General features: G+C 37.5%; 1 protein-coding gene across 1 annotated transcript; it reads right to left on the bottom strand.

Moving 5' to 3' along the window:
- Positions 1-2,687: 2,687 nt before the first annotated feature.
- LOC121369636 (vitelline envelope sperm lysin receptor-like) lies at positions 2,688-12,344 on the bottom strand. Its single transcript, XM_041494670.1, has 9 exons — positions 12,297-12,344; positions 11,721-11,769; positions 10,173-10,363; positions 9,404-9,549; positions 8,146-8,300; positions 7,498-7,636; positions 5,651-5,804; positions 4,557-4,671; positions 2,688-3,059 (listed from the first exon to the last, which is right to left on the bottom strand). Exons 1-9 carry the CDS (start codon positions 12,333-12,335, stop codon positions 2,704-2,706), a joined length of 1,344 nt encoding a protein of 447 aa, XP_041350604.1. The 5' UTR covers positions 12,336-12,344; the 3' UTR covers positions 2,688-2,703.
- Positions 12,345-13,360: the final 1,016 nt, after the last annotated feature.

Below are 13,360 nucleotides of genomic sequence, written 5' to 3' on the forward strand. Positions count from 1 at the left end.
ACACACACAAAAACACAAAACACACACACACACACACACACACACACACACACACACACACACACCTTCACGGGCGTCTTAATTGTAGCTTCTGTTATTAATAGACTACGGTACGCCTTTCCAATACGTCAGAGTAAGCAGTGCGTGAAACAATTGGATTCTAATTCCTTTGTTGACGAACAATGAATGTCTCTAATAAACTTATACCGATCGAATGGCTATACTCCATCGATGAAGCTATTATATTAGCCGAATAATCAACCTATAGGATGCTAGAGTGTATTATAAGTGTTCGAATCTGATCAACTGGAATTATAACTGCATCGGGTGACATTCTCAACGTGTTCGATTTAATAATGAATGAAAAAAAAACAATCAATAGGCTACAGAATCAAATCAGTGTATAATAACAAACAGAGATAATTAGTATTCAGTAAAACATTTATATTGTACTTAAAGCAACAACAACAAAAAAGGTTATCTTTACAATTTAATTTTTTTTTAAATAAATGCCAAGTGCAGTGGCTGGTAACGTCTTTCTTCGCGCGCGCTGGATGCTCAGTCATTGTAGGAGCTTTGCTGTTATAACTGTGGATCGCTATTATAACAAGTTTTTTTTGTTTAACGACACCACATCGGCTATTGGATATCAAACATATGGTCATTTTGACACAGCCATAGAGAGGAAATCCGCTACATTTTCCCCCTTAGTAGACAGGATAGAAATAGCCCAATGGGCCCACTGACGGGGATCAATCCCAAATCGACAGCGCATCAAGCGAGAGCTTTACCACTGGGCTACGTCCCGCCCCCTGTATTACAAGAATTTAATCACATAACATTTTGGGTTATATTTACTGTGATCATGTGTTATTCGTATCTAGGCACTGAAAAATTATAGCAACTGGGGGGGGTTATATATTAATTTGATTGAGGGGGGTGGGGGCGGCAATGCATCAGAGATGGGGAGGACAGTGTCCTCTGTCACCCGCCCCAGACGCCTGTACAGGGGTCCAGAACCACCTAGCAAAACGATCTGACTACGGTTAACCTTCAGGTGTATGCTTTTTTTATTTACAGATATATCCCAAACATTTTGTTGTTTTTCCTTCAGTATTTATCAACTCCTACACGAGTTTTCGCGGGTCTGTCTTGGGTAGGTCACTAGCAGTCAATACATCCACTTCTTCCTTACTATTATCAATTAAACACTAATAACCTCTTGTCCCGGACCCCTGCGCGTGCTGTAACCTCACCGTGGTGCAGGGGTGTAACATTCTCTTTGAGAATGGCCAATACAGCACAAAATTGAAATTTTGATTAAAAGTCCGTATTTATCTATGATATTTATATTTTTGTACAGTTCTTTACAGTTTTTATTTAAATCTTGAATTCTTATGTTGATGTTGATCATCACATTGTGTTTACATTTATCATAGTTTGACACCCAATAGCCGATGTATTTTTCCTGCTGGGGTGTCGTTAAACATTCATTTATTCATTCTTGTCCTGGACAAACAGTCCAGATATGTGCCTAGGGCAATGTGCTTGAAACAGTGAATATATAAGCACGAAAATAATAATCAATGAAGCTCGCGATTCTTCGATAGATTACACGGGACAGGTCGTTGACCGTAGTCGGTTTACAGCCATTACAGTTTGTTGTGAAAGGGACGATCTGCATTGTAACATGTTTTGACTAAATAGAGAATAATACACGAGTGGCCGTTAGATACCATTTGTCTCACAACGAGTTGTTTTAAAGTGTATCTAACGAGCGAAAGCCAGTTTGATAAATTTTTAAACAACGAGCTGTCAGATAAATGGTATCTAACGGACACGAATGTATTATTCTATTTCTTACATATCTTCAAAAACCAGGTTTTAAGCAAATTTTAACATCTTTTTCGACTAAAAGTTAATTTACAGCCGTTGCACTTGTAGCTGACTTACGCGTCACAGACTCACTGTCAAGTTAACTATACATCACAGTCTAATCGATTTCCATCGCGCTGATGTTTTATTGGGACGTATGGCATTGGTGACCAGGTCATCACCTAGGAGTAGCCAGTCGTATGTCTTGAAATTGTTAAAGGGACAGACCCTAGTTTTAAACACTAAGGCATATTTTTCACCTAGACACTAGTTTCAACCCGTAAACATGGACACTAAGTTTGGTTTTTACAAACCTGTAACAAATTTGGATTCAACAGAGTGAAACAAGAGTCTGTGACGTTGAAATGTCCTTAACAAAAGAGACAAACTCGACTTCATAACCGTTCCTTCTCAGACGCACGTGCGTTTTTAAAAATATGAAAAATGCGTTTTGTGTTATTATAGGATGGCCAGAAACATTTTGGTTGTACATAATGGATAATCTAAACAATAAAATATAAGTAATGTTTGATTTCAGTGATCATAAACGGCTCTAATAGTGAAAAATAAGCCTGAGAGAGAGAGAGAGAGAGAGAGAGAGAGAGAGAGAGAGAGAGAGAGAGAGAGAGAGAGAGAGAGAGAGAGAGAGAGAGAGAGAGAAAATAATTTTAAAAATCTAACAAATAGATGTGCTTCGAAAACTGGAATATCGTCGGTTTGAGTTGCAGCTGAATAAAACTGTTTAATAAATCAAACACAAAAAACGTGCGATATCTGAAAAATAAAGTTAAACAAAGAAAAAACCCATGGAAGATGCGATAATATTTATTAAATCGCTCCATTTGTAATTCTCACGTTTTCAGCTCTCGCTGAACACATATGTTGGTCATGACAAACACATATAACAATAACGAACATGACAGCGCCGATTATTATTCCCATGGTACAGATAACGACCTTCTGGGGCCAACTGATGACCGTTTTCAATCCAGAAGTCTCTTGTCCGGCGCCTGTCACTTGACCATTCGTGTTGTCCACGTCACTCTCATGGCGATGATTCTGGGCAGGAGAAGATGGCTGGATATCTACATCGTTTATCGGAAACGTGCTTCCGTTATCTGAATAATACCTGGTTTGCTCTATTTTTATAACATTACTTTTGACACAAATGCTTGGTTCCAAATCTGAAAGTAAAACAATAATGTTAACCTGGATTATCACCTCTCATACTAATGTAACATAATCACAGGGTTATTAATCACGTGTTCTTGTTATTAACTGATATAGTTCCCTGCCTTCATGTAACACACATCTGTTGCCATCTTTTATCTGCAATGCATAACCGTGGGATGCTATAATTGTTTCATGACGCGTCTATGTGACCTAGATTTTTAATATTTGAGATTTCAGCAAGAAAATGGATTGCCTACCGTCAAAGGGGTTAAAACAGGCATTCTTCTAATGAAATATGACATCACGGGCGCTAAATATGCTGAACTCCATTGAAAACGCATCACCACGTATGAATTGTTATTGCTAAGGCATGTGCGAGGTTGTTTAAAGATAAATAATAATCCTGACCCTTGAAGGTTTTTTTTTGGGGGGGGGAGGGGGGGTTATTGGCTACGAGAATACATCCAGTTTCACAAAACAAGTTAAATGTATTATTAATCCTTCTCATATCCTTTTTAGAACTATATATCAGAATATTGCGTTTTCAGTGGAATTTAGTATATGTCCGCCCAAGGGCGGGACTTAGCTCAGTCGGTTGAGTGCTTGCTTAAGGTGCTTGCGTCGCAGGATCGAACCACCTCGGTGGATCCATTCAGCTGACTCGGTTTTTTTCTCGTTCCAACCAGTGCACCACAACTGAACAAAGGCCGTGGTATGGTTTTCCTGTCTATGGGAAAGTGCATATAAAAGATCCCTTTCTGCATTAGGAAAAATGTAGCGGGTTTCTTCTGATGATTACGAGTCAGAATTATCAATTTTTTTACATCCAATAGCCGATGATTAATTAATCAGTGTGCTCTAGTGGTATCGTTAAACAAAAAACAAGGACAAAACTTTCGACCCAAAATACACCAGAACCTATAAAATAACCATCTCTGTGCCTCCCACGCACTTATCATCTCCGAATAGAGCTTAATACGTTTTTATATTCCGACCTATTTTACTATTGTACAATCGTGTTCATGAGTAACGGACTATACTTTATAAAAACACGAATATTTTAATGTGTCGTTTATAAATAATTCATACACAAATTATACTGATCGATACGTTTCTTTTGTTGTTTATATGTCATAAATAATATCAGATGCATGTAATAGTGAAACCCGCTCATTCAGCTACCAGTATTAAACAGCATCTTCTATAAAGACACAACTTAACTATTCTCTCAAACCATCGATACTAGCAGTAAAAGTTATCGAAGATAGTAAAAAGTGACCTGTATTAGACATCTAGCTGTCTTAGTAAACCTACAATTTTTGTGTGGGTTGTTTAACACAGGTTTAACTGTACATGTAAGTGAGATCCTGCAGAAAATGGTCTCACGACATATTCATTCTATCATGTCTGTTTATATTGTACGGCAGTGGAATGGCCAGCCTGTGCTAATATTCTGTTGTGTTCGCCTAGCTGCGTGGTATTTGGCTTCGGGCACCTGGGGATCATACCTGGAACTGATCGTTTGCCAAGTATGCTGATTTTTGTTTTTGCGAGCCACTGCACAAACTCGTTCCACAGTTTATCCAGGTTCAAGCTTGATTTGGGCTTGTTTGAGCAAGAATTCTGAAAAACAACAACATATTTCTGACAATCAAATCTAATTTAAACACAACATGATGTTGTTATTAAAAGGTACCAAAGTTTCCAAGTTGTCGATAACGGCCACTGGGGGGGGGGGGGGAGCCCCTGCACAAACTCGATCCCCCAGTTATTCCAAGGCTTATTCAGTCTTGATCGGGGGGGGGGGGGGGGGGGGGGGGGGGGGGGGGGGGGGACACACAATATAATATTTTTATTATTATAGGTGGCTCAGTGCCACTATCACAGATTTCCCATACACACACTAATGGCTAACTAATAACATTTAGCACCAATCCTTCACAGAAAGCACGTGTAGTCGAGCTGTGTGACCAGGAAGCGTGTCTTCACCGCAATTGGATATAAACATAAAATTTAGAGTGGAATAAGCACAAAGGTAATGAATAACACATGACATTGTAATGGCAGCAGAAAATAGAACTCGATTAAATTACTTAAAATCAATTCACTATTAATCCAGACATAAATCACATGACAACGATATTGTAGAAAAAAAAACATGAAAACAAAAAACGAGCGGAATTGTTGGGGTGTGTGTGGTTTTTAATAGAACAGTTAAATAAGAATGAATAAATTTAACAGTTGGCAAAAACATTTTTTTTTTTTAAATAACATTAAAAGCCCCACCAATGTTTTTCTTCTTTTAAATGCATTGTAGCAGAACAATTGTGAATGAATACATTTTACATTTGGTGAAATAGGCACGTTAACCTAGGATATCTTATAACAGTTTAATTTATACTATAGAAATAAAAGGTGCATGGATATAACAGTACATAACAAAATGGGGATCGTTAACCTGGAATATCTTATTACAGTTCAATATATACTATAGAAATAAAAGGTGCGTGAATATAAACAAAACAGGGCACGTTAACTTGGAATATCTTATAAAAGTTTAATTTATACTATAGAAATAAAAAGTGCATGAATATACGTTCACCTCATTTTCACAATTTTCACAAACTGTAAAATTGCACTCAAATTTCATCTGATCATCTCCATCGATATGAAAATATTTAAAATAAGGACTCTCGGCTACGTTTCTCTTGATTGAAAAACCAGCGTCTTGATGAAACACTATACCGTCACCACACCTATAATACAAGAAAACACAATTCAAAGCTCGCTCTTTAGCAAGTGGTACAACATCAAATAAATATAGAATAAAATAATTTAAGAATGTCCGATATTCCTAATAAATCATTTAAATAAATTGTATTAGTCTTAAACTACTCTACTAGACAAGTACTGTTAAGGGTTGGTTTGGGGTTTTTTAAAAATAAAGTTTATTGACCCCAGAAAACAAATATCGTCTGTTGACCTGTTTGTGGAGGGACCTGTTTCGGTGGTTGCATCGTTTGTGCGCAACAGTACGTACATTTGAAGATTTCTGACGTCGTTCACGTCGTTGACTTTTGCAAGTAATAATAAATAAGCAAAATAAATGTCTGTCACATTCACAGAAATGTTCGTAAAAATAAGGTTAAAACGAGCAAAGAAAGCAATATTGAACTTAACCCACTCATAAATACGGCACATTTCTTAATACCCTTTTTTTCTATGATTTTCAAAGACTTATCTGAAAGAAACTATTTCTGTCTGTTTTCAGTTGTACTGCTACTTTGTTATTGAAGTCACATGATTGTAACTGTCTGCTGGCAAAGCTCTCTTTACAGATACCTGCCAAAAATGTACGGTCCTTATATGTTTTAACAAATATCTTTCTGGATATCTGTTTATTTATTAAAACTCAGAATGCAGCTTATATTTTTAACCAAACAATTTTACCATTATAACCATACATTTGCTCAACTTGTAACATGATTGCAAGACAGCAGAGTTGTTATATTCGTTTTCCTAAAATGTTGTCTGTTAACATTTGTCTGTTAACATTGGTTCTCAAGGATTCCTTTTTGTAATTTGTCTTAAAATATTTAAAATATATTTTTATAAATTGTTTAAGTACATGTTTTGTTGAACAACATGCATGTTTTGATAAAACACTGAAAAGTTTTATGTTGGAAAGTTTTTGCTGTAAGCTATACCACTAAACGTTTCACTCACCGAAAAAATATTTACTGCTGATGCATGTTACAGTTTTTGACGCACGTGCTGTGAACTTTGCTGCATAGCGGCCAGTTTAGTACTATTTGGAAAACAACTGTCTGTTTATAAATATTGATATGCTGTAGAACCGAACGCTTATGCTCACCGAAACTGGTTCACCCATGATATAGTAGTGCCATGAAAACATTTAGTTGTTACAATACGTCACGGTCTCCATTCGCTATTGTTTCATACCACTAGTACATGATATTTAAAAAAAACATTTATGAAGAAATATTAAAGGGACATTCCTGAGTTTGCTGCAATTTTTAACGGACTTTTTAATGATTGTAATTACATATCAAGTATATTTTTCTGCATAAAATATTAGTGGCTGTATATTAAACGTGTTTCTGGTCATTCTAAGATTTGTACTACGTTAAATTTCATTTTATTTCCTTTTTGATTTTTTCGTACGTACGAAATTATTTGAAAACAAAATCCAAAACTGGGCTTTTAACAAATATTAAGACGACCAGAAACACATTGAATATACAGACACTGATATTCTAAACAAGAAAATATATTTAATATGAAAGTTTAATCGTAGAAATATTTTATTAGTCGAAAACATCTTACAGTGTAGCAAACTCGGGAATGTCCCTTTAAAATATATCAGTGCTGTTATCAATGCATGTTATTATAATAAAATAAAAAGTATTAAAAGTTATCGGACTTTACCCTGCTCTGAGAATGGTGTATCTCGTGCCATGGGTGGCGCCAACAGCGTCGCACGAGACTGGATAGATGGTTCTTTCGTCACGTCCTACAGATCGTATGTTGAAAGGACCGGCTCCTGCTCCTTGATCCATCATGGATGCTGAACAAATAAAACAAAATCGTCTTATCAGTTACAAATAGGGGGCGGGACGTAGCGCAGTGGTACAACGCTCGCTCGATGCGCGGTCGGTCTGGGATCGATCCCCGTCGGTGGGCCCATTGGGCTATTTCTCATCACAGCCAGTGCACCACGACTGGTATATCAAAAGCAGTCGTATGTGCTATCCTGTCTGTGGGATGGTGCATATAAAAGATCCCTTGCTGCTAATCGGAAAGAGTAGCCCATGAAGTGGCGACAGTGGGTTTCCTCTCAATATCTGTGTGGTCCTTAACCATATGTCTGACGCCATATAACCGTAATTAAAATGTGTTGAGTGCGTCGTTAAATAAAACATTTGTTTCTTTCTTTTCATTACAAATAACAACAGATGTAGTTGCATCTAAAAAGTTGTGTCATTGTGTTAATCATCTTAAATAAAATAAGACCAATGTGCAACCACAGAAGAAATCATTTTGTAAAAAAAAAAAAAAATCAATAGCTTTACTTACTATCAGGACCAACAAATGCTTTCAGTTGGACCGTCTTTCCGGTCCTGATGTTGACCCCTACCAGGTTTTGGTTTAGAACATCCACAAGCAACAGGGAGAAGTTTCGTTTCGATAGCTTGCCTTGGTAGACCTCGATTACTCTTGGATAAATGACACTGAAAAACAACAAAAAACCCAACCTCTGTGACTATAATGACCTGACTCCCTCAGAGCTGTTACCTCTTTCATTCTGGGGGCGGGACGTAGCCTAGTGTCAAATCCCTCGCTTGATGCGCGATCGGGTTAGGATCGATCCCCGTCGGTGGCCCCATTGGGCCATTTCTCGTTCCAGCCAGTGCTCCACCACTGCAGGGATCGAACTTAATGGCGGCACCGACGGCAATTGCCGTCGTTGATATAAATTGCCGTAGGTAGAGAGCATCACCGATGGCACTTTTGTGCCGTCGGTAAAGCTCCCCAACAATGGTGAAATGTATACACCTGGTTTACATTATCTGCCAATATTTAACATTTGCACTTTTAAAAGATGTCTACATGTAACAAGATAGCCTTTCAGTCAGGTTTATTTACTGTAAATGTCAATTAAAAAAAAAAAATTGCCATACGCAGGCTCAAAATTGCCGTCGGTGGACCGTTTCACCCATAGCAATTCTTTTAAAAATTGCTGTGGGAGACAAATTCTTAAGTTCGAGCCATGCAACTGATGTAACAAAGGCCGTGGCATGTACTATCCTGTCTATGGGATGGTGCATATAAAAGATCCCTTGCTGCTAGTTACCAAAAAGAGTAGCCCATGAAGTGGCGACAGCGGGTTTCCTCTCTTTATATCTGTGTGGTCCTTAACCATATGTCTGACGTCATGTAACCGTAAATAAAATGTCGAGTGCATCGTTAAATAAAACATTTTCTTCCTTCTTTAATTCTCTAAAGGAGTAAAGAAATAATTTACTAGTAGGCCTATGCATATGATATGATAGACGAAATAACTTAATTTAGCCTCTTATTACCACATGAAAATACTGCATTTCAACAACTTCAATAAAGGAGTTAATATTGGTTTTACACTTCGCGGCAATAATTTAGATTTGTATTGATAATATATTTAAATTATTTAATAAAACGTGCATAATAGCATACGTAAACAGTAAAAAGGTACCATATATAATTCCATACATAAACTACAAATATATCAATGTATTATAAGAAACAGTAGACTTGTATTTCAGTTTCCTATTTCTTTATATGTAACTATACCCACTTTTTAAGAACGGGGTGGCTCACTTGACCGATGCTGGTGCTGCCGTTGTAGATGCACCTGACGTGGTAGATTTCCTTGTTGGGGGGAGCTGCGGGGTACTCTCGCCATTCTACAACAATCTCTATTGAGTACACGTCTTCTCTTTTCTGTACACAAGAAATAAATACTTTGTCAATAACTTGTCACTAAACCAGCCATTAAATATTACCTTTTATTGTTGGAGGCATACACTGGGGGAAAAGGTGATCAAAATGTAAATTTTATGAGCAAAACATATTGACAATGACCACAATTGTATATAAAAATCCTAATTGTGGAGTTTGTTTTTAATTTTGCCTATTAAAAATTCTGAATATGTTACGCGAATGAATGAATGTTTAACGACACCCCAACACACGAATAGTCATCGGCAATTGGGTGTTGAAAATATTACACATGTTTATTGTTACTACCAAAACATCCAAGATATGTGTCAATATTATATTCGTGGCGTTCAGTATTCTTCCTAACACACCGTAGGGCCGTAGCTAGCGGGGGGGGGGGGATAAGATCTGGAAAAAGAAAATTTTCTTCTTAACCGTTTAAGGAGTTTTAGACTATTAACTATTCAGATGCGCCTCCCCTACCCCCACCCCCACCACCAAACAAAAAATCCTAGCTACGGCGCTGAACATAGTTGCGCAAATTTAAAATCAGTATCATTTGTTTATCTGAATTATATTTCTGTATTGGGACTACGCTTTTAAACCGTCTTAAATTTCATACTCACGCTAAACACACACGCACGGGTGTTGTCCCCGCTGTATACTACAGATATTATGTGTGTTGGGTGTGTCGCGTTGTCCAGCTGCGTCAAGGTGTCCCTGTATTCAGCCGAGCATGTCGCCGTGGCAGAGATGACCAGATCGCTAATCACTTCAACAGAACCACCCACCGTCTCGTTCCCGCAGTGCACGTGTACTGCAAGCCAATTGAGAAACAGTGAGCATATTCATATTTGTCTTTATATCCAACTACAGTTCAAGCACGCTCTCTTGGATATGCAATTTCACGGCTTGGGAGTGTCCGTTCAGGACAGAGGTTAATGGGTTAGTGGGAGAAGGTAAACCCGCTGTCCTCATTTTCGTTCTAATTAAGATTTAAACACGCCGTCCTGGGCACACAATTCAGCCATCTGGGCTGTCTGTCCATCTCAGAGATTGGTGGTTAAGAGTTAGCGGTTAGTGAGAGCAGTGGGTGTAGTGGACTTAGTTACTCACTAAGCCGTTAAAAATCACTGGGTGGAAGCCGATAATGGGATGCGAACCCAGTACCTACCAATCTTAAACCCAATGCCTTCACCGCTATGCTACCGAAGCTGGTATTGTTTCGTAGAATTTAGTAGCAAGGGGAAATTGTATTTGCATTTCCATACAAAGAAGGTAACACAAGAAGGCAATGATGACACGTGGAACCGGCCTCAGTGGTGTCGTGGTTAAGCCATCGGTCTACAGGCTGGTAGGTACTGGGTTCGGATCCCAGTCGAGGCATGGGATTTTTCAATCCAGATACCGACTCCAAACCTTGAGTGAGTGCTCCGCAAGGCTCGGTGGGTAGGTGTAAACCACTTGCACCGACCAGTGATCCATAACTGGTTCAACAAAGGCCATGGTTTGTGCTATCCTGCCTATGGGAAGCGCAAATAAAAGATCCCTTGCTTCCTGTCGTAAAAGAGTAGCCTATGTGGCGACAGCGGGTTTCCTCTAAAAAAAACCAGTGTCAGAATGACCATATGTTTGACGTCCAATAGCCGATGATAAGATAAAAAAAATCAATGTGCTCTACTGGCGTCGTTAAATAAAACAAACTTTACTTGTTGATGACACGTGGATGTTCTCTAGTGATCAGCTGTAGAGCTATATGTCAACTAAACCGAATGTTGTTATTGTTTTATATTGAGAACAAGTTTTAACATGGAAAAAATTAAGACCTTTTATTCATTAATCGGACGGATAAACATAGAAATTACAAATTTATTCATTCACTTATACTTATGTTCGTGCTTATATCCAATTAAGGTTTAAGCACGCTAACCTGGACACACACACCTCTGCTATCTGGGCCGTTTGTCCAGGACGAAGGGTTAGAGGTTAGTTGTTAGTGAGAGAGAAGTTAGTGTAGTGACCTTACACCTACCCGTTGAGTCGTTGAACTCGCTCTGGTGGAAGCCGGCACCGGGATGCGAACCCAGTACATACCAACCTTATCTCCGATGGATTAACCCCTACACCACCGAGGCCGGTGGAATTACAATACACGTCATGTTATAGTTACTTACCAGTAAGGTTGTGTCCTTCTGGTATGTGATCACCTGCGCTCACCAAGATCTGCAGTATTACAAAAGTGACATTTATGTTATTTCGAGGATGCTTTTTAAAATGATAATTTTAATTAGATAGTTAAAAAGTAATAATTACATGTATATTTATTAAATTTATTTCTGGTTTTCAATTTATGTTTAAACTGTACATAATAAAACAAAAGATAATGCAAGAAAACCGTGTAACAAAATTTTAATATCGACATTCCGTTCTTAAAAATTTAAAAGAGCCTTGTTTGTAAAAGTGTGGATCTTTTACCAACTCAACTGTTTTCAAGATTATACACTTTGTTTTGTTTCTACCGCGGTCTCAAGTAACCTATTTCATCCAATGTTACAAAAGTACACAAAATTAAAAGAAAGAGTAAAATGGTTATCATATCTGTATAGAAAAGTGGGGTAAAGTCACATAGCGTGGATCACACAAACAGTATCTGCAGTTATATGAAGATTTGTGGGAAGTTAAATGAAAACTTGGACAGTACATATTATATACTAGTATACTTGTATTAAATGTAATATATATATACTCACCCAAGTGATACACACTGGAAGAATACCAATCACGTTCATGACCAAGTATTGTCTACAATCAAAATGTGTTAAGTTTTAAATAACAAGGTGTGATATAGGCTAGAAAGGTAAACATAATACCGATATTATTTTTAATATAAAGACGAATCAGAATACAGTTTATTCCGTAATAACATTAAACAAAATCAAGGTGATTAACTATTTTTAAGCATGTGTATTTACCCCCCATTTTGAACCTCTACAAAGCACCCATATAGGTTCTGACTATTTTACAGTCATTATGAGTTATTCTATAAAACGTTTAAAAATAAAATCTTTAGTCAAATGAAAATTAAGAAACAAAATTACTTTACCAATTTGAGACTGAGGGAAAAAAAAAAGAGTACATAAATGTTTAGAAATCCTCTTTAAATAAGGTGAACTCTGTACATACCACCGTGATAGTGTTTAACTTGTCCATATTATCTTGCAATATTCTTTAAAAAAAAAAAAATCATACTCAAAAAACGTACCTTAATAATCACACCACCTTGAAGCTTTACGGAAAGACACTAAATGACTGACGATACTGAAACTAATGCTGATATTATACCACTGATAGAAAAATCATCAAGACGCCAAAGATTTGAATCAATGAATAATTGATCAGTTAACAATGGGTCGACAGATTGGTGTTTTGTGCGGTTCGGCCCAGCAGGGGTAGTGTAAGGTTTCAAAATGTGTTTGGCGGTGTGGCTTGGCCAGCTATTACCAGTCAAACAGATCTCACTAAATCGACCTTAAAGCCGCACACCCTAGTTCCATCCAGCGAAAATAAATTATAATTTGGTTAATCTACAAACCTGTAACACACTTAGATCACGTTTTTATCAAATGGAGTAAAAAAGCAGGTTTTATATCGATAAATACAATGGGAATCCCCATGTCCCAATTGCTTGAAATAATTTTGAAAGTTTGTATTCTGATGTCACCGGTAGATGTCGCTCGAAGCACAACAATGCCTACGTCACGACAAATTTCACAGACTTGGGGTGCGTTCTTTTCACCTCTCCTGGACATGTTCC

This window comes from Gigantopelta aegis, chromosome 4 (assembly GCF_016097555.1).
Source record: "Gigantopelta aegis isolate Gae_Host chromosome 4, Gae_host_genome, whole genome shotgun sequence".
NCBI lineage: Eukaryota > Metazoa > Mollusca > Gastropoda > Neomphalida > Peltospiridae > Gigantopelta > Gigantopelta aegis.